The following is a 16,868-nucleotide window of genomic DNA, read 5'->3' as shown; positions in this document are numbered from 1 at the left end:
CCAAGTGTTCTAAGAAGTTAGCATTTATTAACAAACTTAATCCTTAACAGCCCAATATGGGTAAAGAAACTAATAGTCAAATAAGTAACATACCAAAGTTCTGATAGCACCGAAACTGGAACTTGAACTCGGGCTGTCTAGGTTCTAGTTCCAAGTGTTCTAAGAAGTTAGCATTTATTAACAAACTTAATCCTTAACAGCCCAATATGGGTAAAGAAACTAATAGTCAAATAAGTAACATACCAAAGTTCTGATAGCACCGAAACTGGAACTTGAACTCGGGCTGTCTAGGTTCTAGTTATGCTCTTTTCCCTGAAAGAGTTTTTGCTGGATTAATTTTCAGGATCATTTATTCTAAAATTGTCTGTATGAAATTAAGGAGTTATCTCAAGCTAATTATAAGCAACCATAGATTGCAAGTGAATTTTAGTTTCTTAGATGCATTAATTTTTAAGTTAATTTTCCCTAAGAACAGAAAACCAGACCTTAGAGATGAATGCATAGTACTCTAAATGACCTCTATTTCATGTATCCTTCAGAGGTCGTATCTGAAAAGTATAATAACAGTTTTGAAATAATATGTGAATTTCTAATTTATTGCCAGACTTGGTTAAGTTACACTAAAGTCTTTACAAAGCTTTTTCTTGAGATTGGCAAAATTGTCTGACTCAAAGTGCCGTTTGGCTTCCATTCCACTTTTAGCACTATCTACTGAATGTGTAACAGTTCGTTTTTCTGATTTTCTGACAGTGAAGCAGATGTTCTTTATAAGTGTTGCTTTTCTTGAAATAAGCACGTCCCTTTGAAGCCCATTTTAATTATATCATGAATTGCTCATTTTTACAGCAAATGTAATCTTTATGAATGAGTTCATAAGAGTTTTGCTTAGGCTTGTACAAAAAATAGATTGCCATGTGCTTAACTAAAAAGTAGACATTTAATTTTTTTATAGTAAATAACAAAAATAAAGCTTTACATTACAGTTTATTTCAGTAGCTAACAAGATGGAAATATGAGGATGAATTAAGCAAAGAATTATTTTTGTTCCTGATGTCTTTAATGTGGTTTGAAGGCTTAAAATAGTGAGTTTTTAGGAGGAGAAGTGCCTTTGTAAATTTACAGCAATAATAGCTTATTTTGTTTAGTGTGTTTCCTAGACTATTTCTGGTTTGGGGAGTAAACTTTTTTTTAAATAATAGTAAGTTGCAGGCCCATGGATATTCTTTTTTCTGACATTGGTTTACAACTGCATTGTCATCTAATCACATTGGTTGTTGAACACTTCAAATATAGCTAGTCTGAATTGAGATAAGCTGTGAGTATAAAATATACATTGGGTTTTAAAGACTAATTACAAATTTTAAAAGGTAGAATATCTGATCGGTAATTTTTAGTTTGATAACATACTGAGATATTTTGTATATATTAATATCATTACACTAATTTCACTTGTTTCCTTTTTTAAGTTTGAAATGACTACTAGAAAATTTAAAATCATGTAAATGACTCACTTTGGGGATGACAATATGTTTCTTTTGAATAATACTTATCTACAATATTCCCCTGGTAGTTATGAATACACATATATTTATATTTATATATATGTAAATATATACATTCACATATATATATCCTTTTTTTTTCTTTTTTAGTGATTAGCCAGTGAGGTTTTTAATAATTCTCCTATAGGAAGACAGTAAAGAAATCCAATGATTTATTTTCTTTAGCATGTGTTTCAAATTAATTCTGCTTTTTTTGTTTTTTAAGATTTTTTCATTTGTTTTTAGAAAGAGCATGTGAGTGAGGGGAGGGGCAGAGGGCGAGGGGGAAGGAATCTCAAGCTGACTCTGTGCTGAGTGTGGAGCCTGACTTGGGGCTTGCTGCCAGGCTCAATCTCATGACCCTGAGATCATGACCTGAGCCGAAATCAAGAGTTGGACACTTAAACTGAGCCACACAGGTGCCTCAAATTTATTCCTTTTTTTTTTTTTCCTTAATTTTTTAAACAGATTTTATTTATTTACTTCAGAGAGAGAACGAGAGCATGAGGTGGGGAGGGACAGAGGGAAAGAGAGAAGCAGACCCTGCTGAGCAGGGTGCTCTTGGGCTCAGTCCCAGGACCCTGGGACCATGACCTGAGCCGAAGACAACTAACTGAGCCACCCACTCTAATTCTGCTTTTAAAACCATATTTTAAAAATAAAATGCTACCAGTCCACATGTATATGTACTGTCTTACATATACAGTATCTCACTGGTAGTTTTAGGTATATTTAACATTCTAAATTTTTAAGTTTTCATTTTGTTACTCTTAAAGGGAGTTACCCAGGGAGATTATACTCCAATGGAAGACAGTGAAGAAACCTCTCAGTCTCTGCAAATAGACCTTGGACCCCTTCAGTCAGATCAGCAAACAACAACTTCATCCCAAGATGGTCAGGGCAAAGGAGATGATGTCATTGTGATTGACAGTGATGATGAAGAAGAGGATGATGATGAAAATGATGGGGAACATGAGGTAAATCATCCATTGTTTTGTTTTGTTTTTTTAAAAGATTTTATTTATTTATTTGACAGACAGAGATCACAAGTAGGCAGAGAGGCAGGCAGAGAGAGAGAGAGGAGGAAGCAGGCTCCCCGCCAAGCAGAGAGCCCGATGCGGGACTCGATCCCAGGACTCTTAGATCATGACTGTTTTGCCTTTTTATCCAAATAGTTCTGAAATTAATATTTTATAATGAAATTGAGCATAGAACAAGTGATGAAAAAAATCCATCTTTTTTCATTGCTAAGCCCTTTAGGATTTGCTAAATTTGTTAATTAAACTTAATTTTAAATCTTATTGATAAGAGACTGGATTTAATTATAAGCTCTATCATTTCTAGAGATAAGAAGAGAGTAAGATTTTTTTTTCTTATATAATCCCATAATTTTTTTCAAAAAATAATGGAGGGTTTTTTGTTGTTTCTTTGCTAATTGAAGCATATTTTAAGTGAAACTATATTTTATTTTGGGAATTAAACCTATATTGACAACCACTCATTTTAGAAGCTTTCATTAATCAAACAATGTTTTTTAAAAGCTCATAGTGTAGTATAATTTCATGATTTGTTTTCTTTGATTCCACCCTTTAAATTTAGAAATAAAGTGGCATCTGACACTTTGTAGACATTTAGGAGCTTTGGTCTTTGAACTGATCTCATGTGAACAGTTAGAAAACAGAACTGATGATTATTGTACTCATTCCAGTAAGCCTCACAATTTTGATATTTGCTGCCCCTGAATGTATTCCATACAGTTCTCGAGACAGCTCCTGTGTCCTGATCAGTGGTATGTCATTGAACTTTTTAGATATGCTATCAAGAAGTGCAGAATATGTGTGCTACATCTAAGATCTTGTTTTTACTTGGGCGTGTGTCTACCAGGATTACGAGGAGGATGAAGATGATGATGATGATGATGAAGACGACACAGGGATGGGAGACGAGGGCGAGGACAGTAACGAAGGCACCGGCAGTGCGGACGGCAATGATGGATATGAAGCTGACGATGCTGAGGTAACCGGCTGGGACTTTGATCATCCACTTTCTTCAAGAACTTTGCAGAAAACATAATGATTTCCAAGGATATTCACAGACCTATATTCTCAGAACACTAAAACTTTTTATACCTTTGGGGTTTTTTGTTGTTACTGTGGTTTAGTTATTCTGTTTTAAGATAATTGTTTGATTTATTTGCTCTTAGTCATCATATTTTGTTTATAGGGCGGTGATGGGACTGATCCAGGTACAGAAACAGAGGAAAGTATGGGTGGAGGTGAAAGTAATCAGAGAGCTGCTGATTCGCAAAACAGTGGTGAGACCTTTTTTCATCTCTTTTTAATTGAATGCTTCTGGTAGTGTCTTCTAAATTAGGATTGCATTTAATTATGTAGGAAATAACACTCAGTAAATTGGCAAGAGATTAGCTTATTTCTAGGTTTGCTGCTATTATCTTACAAAGTCTAGTATATTTATCACTCTGAAGTCATACTGTCTTTTCTAATACATCAAGCTTCTTTAAGATTCCAGCGTTCTGAAATCTGTAAAGTGTTACAAGTACAGTGTGTTGCTGGTCTTTTTACTAAGTGGAAAAGTTAGATTAGGGACCTCTAACAGCAGTATTAGCAGTTCACAGTCAGAAGAGGTTGTCTGAATCAAGCCCACATTTGAAGGTTTATGGGTATTGGAGCTTTACTGGTTGACTGGTTTTTCCATTGAATAAAAGATATTTTGGTTACTGTGACATACTTTTGTTAAATATTTGAAAGGATGAGTCCTGACCTCACTGAAATGTTAGGTATTAAAGGATTATGGAAATCATAGAAAGTAATTTTATTTTAGAATCTTTTTAAAATGTGTTAAGGAATCGGTAATCATCTGGTATATTACTCTGATTTTACAGATAATACTGAGCTAAAATCATAAATGGTAACATAGTAAAACCTTATATATTTAGACTGTTAAGAAAACAGTGTGTCTGAGTTTCCATATGAGCCTGTGTGTATAAGAATGCAAGGTACATGCTTTTTTGAATTAAGATAAAGCAAAGGTATAATCAACCTTTCAACTTTAAAGTTTTTTAAGAAAAAAATATTAATCCATACACTAAAAAATAGTACTGCTTTCTAGGGGACATAAGGAGAGAGATTGATGATACTTTGGCCTATAAATTACATTTTATAAAACACTGTGGATTTAAGAAACATCTTGTGTGTGTCATATAGTCAGGATACAGGAGGAAGTATTTTTTGCCTCCTTTGATATTATCACTAAAAGTTAAGTTTTTTGGGGGGCTAGTGTTCATAGCCATTTTTCCCATATACAAAGCATACAGTAGATGCTCATTGAATCCCTTTGAAGACTTTGTTATTTACAATCATGCAAAAATAGGCCCAGTGCTCTGGATAAAAATAAATTAGTGGATGGATTTGGTATATTGCCAGAAAGTTACAAAAAGAGTGCTTTTCTTGAGCAGCTGTACTTGAAATTAAATTACAGTTGACCCTTGAGCAGTGCCGGGGTTAGGGACTCCAAACCCCCTGCATAGTCAAATATTCACATATAACTTTTGATTTCCCAAAAACTTGACTACTAATAGCTGACTATGGACCCAGAAGCCTTACTGATATCATTAAGATAGTTGATTACCACATATTTGTAGTTTATCATACTGTAATCTTACAATAAAGTAAGTTAGAGAAAAGAAAACATTATTAAGACAATCATAAGGAGGAGAAAATACATTTACAGTATGTACTGTAAAAAATCCCCTGAAAGTGAACTTGTGTAGTTCAAAGCCATGTTGTTCAAGGGTCACCTGTGTTCAATTCTTATAATAAGCTTATCAGTTTAGGTACCAGTTAAGAATCTGAGAGTGAGTGCCTGGCTGGCTCAGTCAGTAGTGCATGTGACTCTTGAGCTTGGGGTTATAAATTTGAGCCCCGTGTTGGGTGTAGAGGTTAGCCAGAATCCGATTCTAGACCTTGACTTGTAAAACCACTAAATTCTGATAGCCTACTTTCGCAGTGAGAGACAGCTTCTGTTGTTTCTAGCATGTATGTAGAAGACCTAGACATGTGAAGAACCATTGACATTCAAAGTTTAAGAAATCTGGAATATAAACGTTATCTTTTAATTGGTTCCATTAACCAACCTAAGAAATAGACCCGAAGAGGTTAGGGGATTTGCCTTAAGCCATTCAGCTGATAATTGCACTCCCATTCTCCACACCTCACTTCTTTCCTTCTGAAAGTATTGGTGAGGTGAACATTCCTAGTGGTGGGATTTATACCTCTAGGGAATTGTCCCAGTTATTCTGTGGTAAATTTAGTAGTTCAAAATAAGCTTCTCTTTTCCTGTAGGTGAAGGTAATACAGGTACTGCAGAGTCCTCTTTTTCCCAGGACATTTCTAGAGAACAGCAGCCATCATCAGCATCTGAAAGACAGACTCCTCGAGCACCTCAGTCTCCAAGACGCCCTCCACACCCTCTTCCGCCACGACTCACCATTCATGCTCCACCTCAAGAATTGGGGCCACCAGTTCAGGTAGTAAAAGTGAATGTTTTAATGTTTTAGCATATTTTTATAAACTTTTTTGAACTGAAATGAATCTCTTATTTTTCTTGAAATACAGCAGTAGTTTAGTTTACTTCATAAGTAATGTGAACTTTGGAAAGGGCAAGGCTTACTAAAAGTTGTGTATAAATTGAAATAGTTACAATTCCAGCAAATAAAGATCCGGTCACTCTTTGTACAGATTAAAAAAGAAAAAGGGTCTCTTGGATTTTAATTAAAGTAAATTTTATTTTAGCAGCTAACTACCATGTATTTTGAAGGTTTCTTTCTCTAAGGTGCTTGTGTGTGTTTGTTATTGTTGTTTTCAAAAAGAAATGTCTGTTCTGCTTAAGAGACATTTTTTCTTTCATTTTTTTTCAGTAGTACATGTTAACTTCCACTCTTATAATTACGGAAAGGATGCATGACCCTCAATATGTAGCACCCTTTATAATAGGGTTGGACATCTCTTAATCAGAAACTTGCAGAAACAGCAGAAAAACTACAAAGGCTTTTAGTAATCTAGTTTGAGTCTTATCCTGTAACATAGTGTACTAAAAACTGCCAAGTGGGATTCTGCTAAACTACCACAGATGAAAATAACCTCATTCTTTAAAAATATAAAGTCTTAATGGTTATGTGTGGATCCTACAAAATATACCAAATCTACCAATTTAGAATTGTCCAAATTGGGGAACAGTTTATATGAAGACAGTATTACTGTTTGAACTCCAAAGGATAATTAAGCTTTAAGATCCAAAGACATACTTAACTAATGTTTTAGGTTAAGGAAGTAGAAACTAGATTAGATACATACAAATAAAATAGGATCAGAGATTGGCTTTAAATATTGGTTAATATTTTGTGTGGGTTAATAAAAATATTTGGTGGTTTATGTAGTCTCTACAATTAAAAAGTTAACACTATTTGCTTATTTATTTAAAGATTTTATTTATTTGAGAGAGAGAGCACGAGAGCAGGGAGGGTCAGAGGGAGAAGCAGACTGCCCACTGAGAAGGGAGCCCGAAGTGGGACTTGATCCTGGGACTCTAGGATCGTGACCTCAGCTGAAGGCAGTCGCCCAACCAACTGAGCCATCCACGCGTCCAAAAATTTATCACTATTTAAACAGAATTCTTTAGTGCAAACATCAGTAATTTTTCCTGAGAAGATATTCTGATGGTTGTATTAACTGCTAACATTTGAGTTCTCTTGTTACCATTGTAATAAGCTGTATCTGTTGGTACTTGGTTCTTGTTTTATTGCCTGATTCCTTGAAACAAATATAATTCCTTTCTTGACACAGAGAATTCAGATGACTCGGAGGCAGTCTGTTGGACGGGGACTTCAGTTGACTCCTGGAATTGGTGGCATGGTAACTATCTACCCATTATGTAAAAGTGACTCATTTGTTTAGCAAATAAGTGTATATGTTTCTGTCATATCTGTTTATTCCCCCATTTCTGTCTTTGTTTTAGCAGCAGCATTTTTTTGATGATGAAGACAGAACAGTTCCAAGTACCCCAACTCTTGTGGTGCCACATCGTACTGATGGATTTGCTGAAGCAATTCAGTAAGTTAAGGAAGGAGAAACACATTTTGTGACTAATAATTTTCTTCCTGTTTCCCTGTCAGTTTCTTTATATTTGGTAGATTCATTACATGTCATTATGTGTTGAGTACTCTATTGTGTACTAAGCACTTGTGGTAGGAGGGTTGAGGATATAGTGTTGGGGAAAATTATATAAAGGTGAGTGAAGTGGGGGCACCTGGGTGGCTTAGTGGGTTAAGTGTCTGACTCTTATTGGCTCAGGTCATAATCTTAGGGTCATGAGATCGAGCCCCATGTCAGGCTTCAAGCTTAGCATAGAGCCTGCTTATGGTTCTGTCTCCCTCTCCTTCTGCTCCTACACCTACCCCCCACCCCAGCTCATGCACTGTGCACTCATTCTCTCTCTTAAAAAAAAAAAAAAAAAAAAAAGGTGAATGAAATATAGTTGCTGCCATCAGGAATTTGAAACATAAAGGCAGAATAAGAGTGGCTAACACACAAACCTCAGGGGTACCTGGATGGCTTAGTCGGTTGAGTGTCTGCCTTTAGCTCAGGTCATGATCCCAGGGGTCCTGGGATTGAGCTCCACATTGGGCTCCATGCTCAGCAGGGAGTCTACTAGTCTGCTTCTCTTTCTGCCCTTCCCCCCAATGCTTACAATCTCTCTCTCAGATAATTTTTAAAAGAACAAAACAAAACAAAAAAATACACAGACTTCAGAGTCAGAATACTGTACTGCTTACTAGTGTATCAGGCTATTTAGGTTCTCTATTCCTGAGTATCTTCATTTACTAAGGGGAATAATAATACAGTAATTCCTACCATGTAAGTTGTGAGAATTAAATGAACTGAATTTATGCTAACATGTTTAAAATATTCCCTGGCACATAGTAAACGCTGTGCAGATGTTGATGAAGGTGTTGGTAATGATTGTGATGAGATGATATTACTTCAAAAGCCAAGCATATGAGGAACTGTTACCCAAACAATCTAGAAGAATAAAAGCATAAGCAATAGGCTTAAGACAAAAGAAATGATTTAGTCCAGCAATCAGGAGGAAGGAATCTGAGACGACTTAATGAGGACAACATTGAGTTGAGTCTTAGAAAAGAACACCTGACACTTACTGAACATTTCCATGAATCAGTTTATTTAATCTTTAGAGCTATGAGAGTGGACACCATTAATGTTCAGTTTTACAGATTAGGAAGCACAGAGTTGTAAACAAATTTGTGAAAGTTCAGACAGCCAAAAAGTGGCAGTTTTTGGTTTAAACCAGTTGGTCTGGGTCTAGAACCTAAGTTAACTATGCTATACAACTACTTTTAAAGGATAAAAAAACTTCCTGTGTGAAGTACACGTTTAATTGTGGCTGAAGTATTATCTGCATACCAAGATGTAATTGAGTAAATGAAAAAGTTTCCACAAACTTGGGAAAAGATTGATTGTTCTGTATATGATACATACAGCCAGACATTCAAAACCTTTTTTTTTTTCTTAAGATTTTATTTATTTATTTGACAGAGCACAAGCAGGGGGAGTGGGAGAGGGAAAAGCAGTCTCCCCACTGAGCAGGGAGCCCGATGTGGGACTGGGATCATGACCCGAGCCAAAGGCAGATGCCCAACCAACTGAGCCACCCAGGCACCCCAAAACCTTTTTTTTAAGATTATTTATTGATTTATAGATTTGAGAGCGTGTGCATGTGCATGCAGAATCAGGGAGAGAGGGGAAGGAGAAGAACAAGCTCCACACCAAGAGCAGAGCCTCAGACGAAGCTCGATCCCATGACCCTGAGATCATGACCTGAGCCGAAACTGAGAGGCTGACGCTCAGCTGACTGAGCCACTCAAGTGCCCCTATCAAACCTATTTTAAACTTGTGCAGTTTACCATAACTCATCTTGATTAACACAGTTTTACAATCACTGTCTGTTCCTCCCTTCTGGAAGTCAGCCTGTCAGAAGCAGACACAGGTTCTGAGTGACAGCCAGTCGGCAGATTCTTGCATAGCTCAGAATGCAAGATTCTTTTATAGTAGGATAATTTTATGAAAATAAATTTTAAAAAAAAAAGAAAAAGAAAATAAGTTTTAAAATCTACCTGAAAGAGAATGTTCTTAACTAAAGCAATAATGTTGATGTGGAAAAGAAAAGAAAGAGTTAATTACAAACATAAAATCCATAAACATTAGTGACTGGCTAGTGAAGAAAGGTAGGGTGGGGAGTGGGCAAAGAGAGATAATGCTGTTTTATATCCTGGGCTGTGGGCGGGAAGATGGATGATAGTGTTATTAGAACAAGGGGAAAACAGGTGTCCAACCAGCTAATAATAGAATTTTTCTAGACTTTGGGAACCATCTTGTGAGCTCTTTCAGGTAAGAAATGGGGTAGAGGTGACTTGATTGATCTATGGCTCAACAGTGAAAGCTAAGATAAAACTTTGTCTTGTGACTTCATTCTCTTTTTCTGGTGCATCTCATTTTAGATTTGTATTGTTTTTAGTGTATCTACATGAAATTAAATGTCCAGCAGATTCAGGAAATGTGAGGCATAGTTCAAGAGACCTGAAAGTTACATGTAAATTGCACGTATATAAATCATGTGTAATATTATTAAATTCATTCACAACACAGATTTTAAGAATATTATTATAAGGATTTCGGTATCAACTTTACTTCAGTCTGGTTTTTTTCCTGCTTTATGATTATTCTTCCTTCTCATGTATTGTTTTCCCTCGTTGTGGTTTAAACAAGATTAACTTTAAATTTTAACTTAAGTTCATTTTTTTCTCTTTAGTTCCCCACAGGTTGCTGGTGTCCCTAGATTCCGGTTTGGGCCACCTGAAGATATGCCACAGACAAGTTCAAGTCACTCTGATCTTGGCCAGCTTGCTTCTCAAGGAGGTAAGTAAATTAATAAATGCTTAGATCACCTGGGTTCATGAATATTCAGTAATAAGCTATTCTGATGGGATTTTTTTTAAGTGAGCAAATACAAATTTTTTTAAGTTGGTATCTAATTCCTATCCAAACTTATAGGAGAAGCTATATTTACTACATATTCAATGTTGTTTTACATATAAATCTTACCTTTTCAACAAAATTCTCAGTTCTTTGAGCATAAAGAGTAGCTTTTACATTTATTATCTCTTTTGGCTCCTAGTACAGTGTCATATGTCTACTAAGTATTCAGGAATATTTTTTGAACCAATATAAATACATAGGTACTCCGAGTCATTTTAAAGTTGTTGGAAGGAATGAAGCATATTTTATATTTAGTTTGATACTTAACATTCCTAGTTAAATGTATAAAACTAGTTAGATGTTTTCCACAAACATTAAAAATAAGAAAAAAAGATACTTAAAATAATGTGGAAAAAAATGACCCCTAAATTAAGTAATGGTAGTTGGTTGTTGAACATGAATTGTGCTCTTTGTGGAATTAATTACCTTTTAATCCTCAGTCAGCATCCATATAACCAGGTAGATTCGTGGGAAGCTATATGGCATTTTATTAAGTGAGTAAGGAACGCATACTGCTGTTACCCCCAAATAAAGATTAATCTGTAGCCCTCATATAAGTCATATATGTTTTATATAAATTTAAATTTTTATATGGCTCTTTATTTTATAGGACAATTAAGGCTTGGAAGACAGAGCTAGGCTTAAATTGGAATTCTATTTACTACCTTTGTAATTTTGGGGAAGTTAATCAACCTCCTAGAAATTCCAATTTCTTTAGGAAAAAGGGGAAGAGTAATATCTCGTAGTTTTGGTGAGTAGACTCAACCATGGTACCAGATTCATAGTTGAGTACTCAATAAAGTTAGCTTGTATCAACCCGTAAAGAGCAGCATTTTAGGTGTTTTTTCAAAGGATACTGAATGTTTGTAAACTTAAAGGATGCGTTTCAATTACGTTTAAATTTTTGAGAGATTGATTTTTGCCTGATCAGTGAATTAGTGGGCTTCAGCAAAGTTGGGTGTCTGCTGATTTCATGTTTTTCTTTCAGATACCTGGCATATTGATAGTTCTGTGTTCTTTCAATCATTCATTAATATCTAGAATTGTCTTTAGGTTTAGGAATGTATGAAACACCCCTCTTCCTAGCTCATGAAGAAGAGTCAGGTGGCCGAAGTGTTCCCACTACTCCTCTGCAAGTAGCAGCCCCAGGTAGGTACCACAGGCGGACTCGTAGATCATGTGCTTTAGTGGTAAAATGGAAAACTGTGTGACACCTTCTGGCTAAAAATTAGGTAAACCACCAATTAAAGTATTCTTTTTTTACATTTTGAAGTGACAGTGTTTACGGAGAGCACCACGTCTGATACTTCAGAGCATGCCTCTCAGTCTGTTCCAATGGTGACAACATCCACTGGCACTTTATCCACCACAAATGAAACAGCAGCAGGTGATGATGGAGATGAAGTATTTGTGGAGGCAGAATCTGAAGGGTAAGTATTTACTTTATAATTTCTGCTTGCTTTAGACTTTGACACTTGTTTTCCTTTAGCCAGGAAACAGTTTGTTGAGCTGTATTTTTAGTAGTATCCCATTACAAAAATAAACCAAGCCATACATTTTGGAAGACTAATTTTTGCATATAGTAATATATCTTAGGGCTTGGATGTTATTACAGCAGACAAGTAATTTTTGAAATGTTTATCGCCCTGAAAATTACATGATGTAGTCTAGAAAAATGATGTCTAAAATCACTGATAACTTTCAATTCATGTAGCTGCTTGAACTTTCCCTAAGAAAGAAGTCTTTCTGTGAAAATTTGGAAAGACTAACTTTCCATTTTGTAGTGGGCTCTCAAATGAACCTCACTTACTCTTTCTTTATGTGCATTTAGAACTTGATGTCTGAAATATTAACTTCTTAAAAATTAGAAATTTTCTAGTAGTTTTTAAGACCTGATTGCATTTTAGCATGTCAGTTATATACAAAGTTTAACAAAAGAAGTGTTTTATGACACAGCTTCTGGATTTTTTTTTTTAAGTCAAAGGGTGTAGAGTTATTTCATGCAAAGAACCACTAACATTGGTCTCAGAGAAGTATTTAGCTTTCAAAGCAGAACCTAATTCTTTACAAAATAAAAAAGTTGGACTGTGTAGAGGCACAGCTAGAAGTAGAAAACAGATTTGCTAGGTAGAGCTCAAAGATTTTGTTTTATTAAGCAGTATTTACTTGCATAATTATACACCAATTCTAGTATATGAGGGAAAAAAGCAAGCCCATTATTATGCTCTAACATAGTGCTGCTTAATTTGGGGGGGGACTACAGACCCTGCTAAGAATACCAGTTGCCATTAATTTTATATCATGCATGCAAGACACTTTAGATATGTCATTTCTGGGGCACCTGAGTGGCTCAGTCATTAAGCATCTGCCTTCAGCTCAGGTCATTATCCCAGGGTCCTGGGTTCAAGCCCCGAATCAGGCTCTCTGCCCACCGGGAAGCCTGCTTCTTTTTCTCCCATTCCCACTGCTTGTATTCCCTCTCTCACTGTCTCTCTCTCTCTCTCTGTCAAATAAATAAGTAAATAAAAAGATATGTCATTTCTAACCTACACAAAATCTTTGTAAAGTATTCCATTTTACAGTGAGAAAGCTCAGACTCAGAACATGTTAAAATAACTTGCTTAGGTCACTGGTAAGTGGTTGAGACTGGATTTGACCTGTGACTTCAGCCCCATGCACTTGGTCCTTCAGTAGCACATCTCAACTTCAGCAGGTAGTCATGAGAGAGATCTTTCAGAGACGGTGTTACTAGTGACTGCCCTGAAGCTTGCCCATAACAAAACTGGAGCAGATTGAACTTATTTTTGTACTATTCTTTCCCTTACTTGTGTTTTGATGTGCTTTATTGAATGGGAGAGAGACTGTTTGATTGAATGGGGAGAGAGTTAACAGCTGTTGAGCCAGGAATTCACGTACCTGCAGCATGTCTCATCTGGGCTAGAGCCCATGGTGAGTTAGTGGCAGGTTGTTTAAGAGACTTGTGAGTTATTTTAGTACTTTGCCTTCCTAGAAAAGTGTTTTGAGATTTCAAAAATCTGTATAATATATCTCATACAAATATTGCCAAGAATGTGTATATCCTTTGTCAAAAAGAAAAAATAACAAAGAAGGGAAATAAAAACTAAAATTGGAACATGTCCTAGTGAGAAGAGGAATAAGGAAAAAACAGTTTGAGCTGTCTTTGCCCCTGCTCCTTTAAAAAAAAAAAATACACAGTTTCCAATATTAAGAGTCTACAGTGTCTTATTTAAGTGATAAACTGTATCAGAAAAAGTTTAGGAACAATTTAGGATACCTCCAGGATCAGTTTTGTATTTTCCAATCAATTTTTATTTTCTTTTCTTAGTATTAGTTCTGAAGCAGGCCTAGAAATTGATAGCCAGCAGGAAGAAGAACCTGTTCAGGCATCTGATGAGTCAGATCTTCCTTCTACCAGCCAGGATCCTCCATCCAGCTCTTCTGTAGGTAAGTTCCTGCTCTGAGTACAACACAACTGATACAACAAACTTGTTTGCAAAAGATGATTTTGTTAGTAACAAAGAAATCATTCTTTTTTTCCCCTGAATTAAAAATGGTTTATTTCAAAGGGAAATTGTATTTTATTAAAGGAAATGTAGTTTTAAGACTCGGTTGTACTAGAAGTGCCACAGGGCTGTGAGGGATGGGTCACTGGGAGGGCAGCTGAGGAGCAGTACTTCAGGTTTCCTGTCTCTTTAAAGGAGTTTCTTGTTATTTGTTCTACATATTAGGATTCTTACATGAGATTTGATTTGGAGAGTTGAAGGGTAGGAGGTCTGTGACTCAAAAAATATTTGAAATTTACTGATTAAACAGTTTCTAAGTTTGGCTTTCAAGTTTTTGAAGTTAACTTAAAGATTATTTTATGTATTTTTCTACAATAAAAATTATTTCTGTGGTACTTTCAAAAAATAATATTTATTGAGCACTTAACTATGTGTTGGACAGCATGCTAAGCCTTTTACATATATTCACTCACTTCTCACATCAACCCAATATGGTAATCACCCATATGGAAATTGAGGCACAGAAACGTGAATAACTTTTCCAAGATACATAGCTAAAAAATGATGGGCAAGCAAGAATATGAACTCAAGAAGTTTGGCTTCAGAGACTCCACTCTTAAACAATTCACTATACTAGCTTATCTGTCTCAAAATTTTTAGGTAGGGAATTACTTTTATTAGTTGAAGAAATACAGTACCAATCATCCACACTAATTATTTTGAATTGTTTATAGCAGTAATTCTCAAATTCTGCCATGGAACCTTCACATTCTATGGAAGACCTGCTTAGTTCTTACTTTCTTTAGTCATGGGACTTTGCTCTCTCAAGATCTCTCTTGCCTATCAGCTGCTTTTCCCAGACATAGCAGCCTGTAAGCCGATAGCCATTGATTCAGATCCCACATCTACCTTAACTAACAGCTAGTAACTTTAAATGTCTGCACAGTTATAAATGAAATATGGATAATCATAACTAGTCTTGCAGTCAGGATTAGAAGTAATGTATATAAATTATATAACTCAATGCATTACACTCAGCAAGACTCAGAAATTGTCAGTTACTAATAATACAATTGCTGAAATCCTCTTCTCCCAATTATATTCTGATATCCCGTGAAAATTATCTTGGACAGTAGAATGTTACATCTTACCAAGGCTTGCACAAGAAAATATGGTTTTTGTCCCCTTTTACAGTTTCTGTAAAATTAGAATGTCTTTAAATTTATTTGATAATATAAAACACTAAGCCTCCTCAGTGGCACCTGGGTGGCTCAGTAGGTTAAAGCCTCTGCCTTCGACTCGGGTCATGATTTCGGGGTCCTGGGACCCACATCTGGCTCCCTGCTGAGCGGGGAGTCTGCTTCCCCCTCTCTCTGTCTCTGCCTGCCTCCCTGCCTACTTGTGATCTCTGTCAAATAAATAAAATTTTAAGATCTCTATAAAACAGTAAGCCTCCTCATCTGAACACTTATTCATTTGGTCAGTAAATATTTGAGTACCTACCGTGTCCTAGGTGATTTGGTAGAAAGTATTACCAAGGAAATGACTTTTAAGTAAAGACAGGAAAGGGCAAAGGAGCAAGCTGTGCAGTTTTTTGAGGAAGGAGTATTCCAGATGAGATCTATAGCAGGTATCTATCAGGCAGCAGGTGGTACATTCAGGATCAGCAAGAGGGCCGGTGTGGTTAGAGCACAGTAAGGCCAGAGAGGCAGGCTAGCAGGAGATAGGAAGGGGGTAGGGAGGAGAGCCCCAGTAGATCATTATAATTGCTTTGGCTTTGGTGGATTTCGGAAGCTTTTAGAGGGCTTCAGAGTGGTGAGAAGTTCTGACTTAAAGATTTAACAGTATCAGTTTGGCTTCTGTGTAAACAAGAGACTGAAAATGTGCAATGAGCAGAAACAAGGAGAAAGTTCGGAGGATATTGTAAATTCGAGGTAAGGACAAGGATGTTTGAGACAGGATGGTAGAGTGAAGTTTTCTGAGAAGTCAGATTTGGGAGTATGTATTTAAATTCGAGCTGGCAAGATTTGCTAATGATTGGATTTGGGGTGTCTGGGAAAGAGGATTCAGATTTGACTCACATTATATGTGGGGGTCTCTTGTTTCCTGAGGGAGGTGATACGTGGTTTTTTTATTGTAGTCCCTGCCTGCTAGCACGGTCATACCTGGATAGGCACCAAGTGAATATGTATTATGTGAGTGCAGTGAATGAATGAAAAAAATCAAGAACTTTTTTTTAATAAGAATATTTTTTCACTTTTTTACCTTTTTTTGTTTGTTAAATGTCCCTTGTTAAAAGTCAAACAACTTTTAAATATTGAAAATAAATGGACACCTCTGCATTTTATTCATGCATTCATTTAGTAACTAGATTTTGCCATTATAAATGCTTTTCTTATTTTTCTTATTTTTTATTTGCTTGCTTATATTTTAATGTTTGGGGTTTTTTCTCTTAGATACTAGCAGTAGTCAACCAAAGCCTTTCAGACGAGTAAGACTTCAGACAACATTGAGACAAGGTGTCCGTGGTCGTCAGTTTAACAGACAGAGAGGTAAATTTCTGACATATTGATTACGTGATAGAATGTAGGATAGCAATACATGGGACAAGTTTTCTAATCCTTAAGCTTCTAACTTGTATGTAGTTTTTTTTTTAATGTTCCAAGGATTGG

General features: G+C 36.0%; 1 protein-coding gene across 2 annotated transcripts in view; it reads left to right on the top strand.

Annotated features, from left to right (window-relative positions):
• The window catches only part of TPR (translocated promoter region, nuclear basket protein), a 65,315-nt gene that overhangs the window by 47,772 nt on the left and 675 nt on the right, over positions 1-16,868 (top strand). Inside the window, exons 40-50 of one of the 2 annotated variants that reach the window (XM_059412786.1) lie at positions 2,318-2,518; positions 3,426-3,557; positions 3,765-3,855; positions 5,903-6,087; positions 7,403-7,471; positions 7,575-7,669; positions 10,446-10,552; positions 11,726-11,821; positions 11,946-12,102; positions 14,019-14,137; positions 16,653-16,748. In XM_059412786.1, the coding sequence (XP_059268769.1) occupies positions 2,318-2,518; positions 3,426-3,557; positions 3,765-3,855; positions 5,903-6,087; positions 7,403-7,471; positions 7,575-7,669; positions 10,446-10,552; positions 11,726-11,821; positions 11,946-12,102; positions 14,019-14,137; positions 16,653-16,748 (1,348 nt within the window). The remainder of the gene's footprint in view (positions 1-2,317; positions 2,519-3,425; positions 3,558-3,764; positions 3,856-5,902; positions 6,088-7,402; positions 7,472-7,574; positions 7,670-10,445; positions 10,553-11,725; positions 11,822-11,945; positions 12,103-14,018; positions 14,138-16,652; positions 16,749-16,868) is intronic. The other variant, XM_059412785.1, reaches the window with a different exon arrangement.

This window comes from Mustela nigripes, chromosome 10, assembly GCF_022355385.1.
Source record: "Mustela nigripes isolate SB6536 chromosome 10, MUSNIG.SB6536, whole genome shotgun sequence".
Classification (NCBI taxonomy): Eukaryota; Metazoa; Chordata; class Mammalia; order Carnivora; family Mustelidae; genus Mustela; species Mustela nigripes.
The sequence above is the reverse complement of the archived record's forward strand: the minus strand, read 5'-3'. Positions and strand labels throughout refer to the sequence as shown.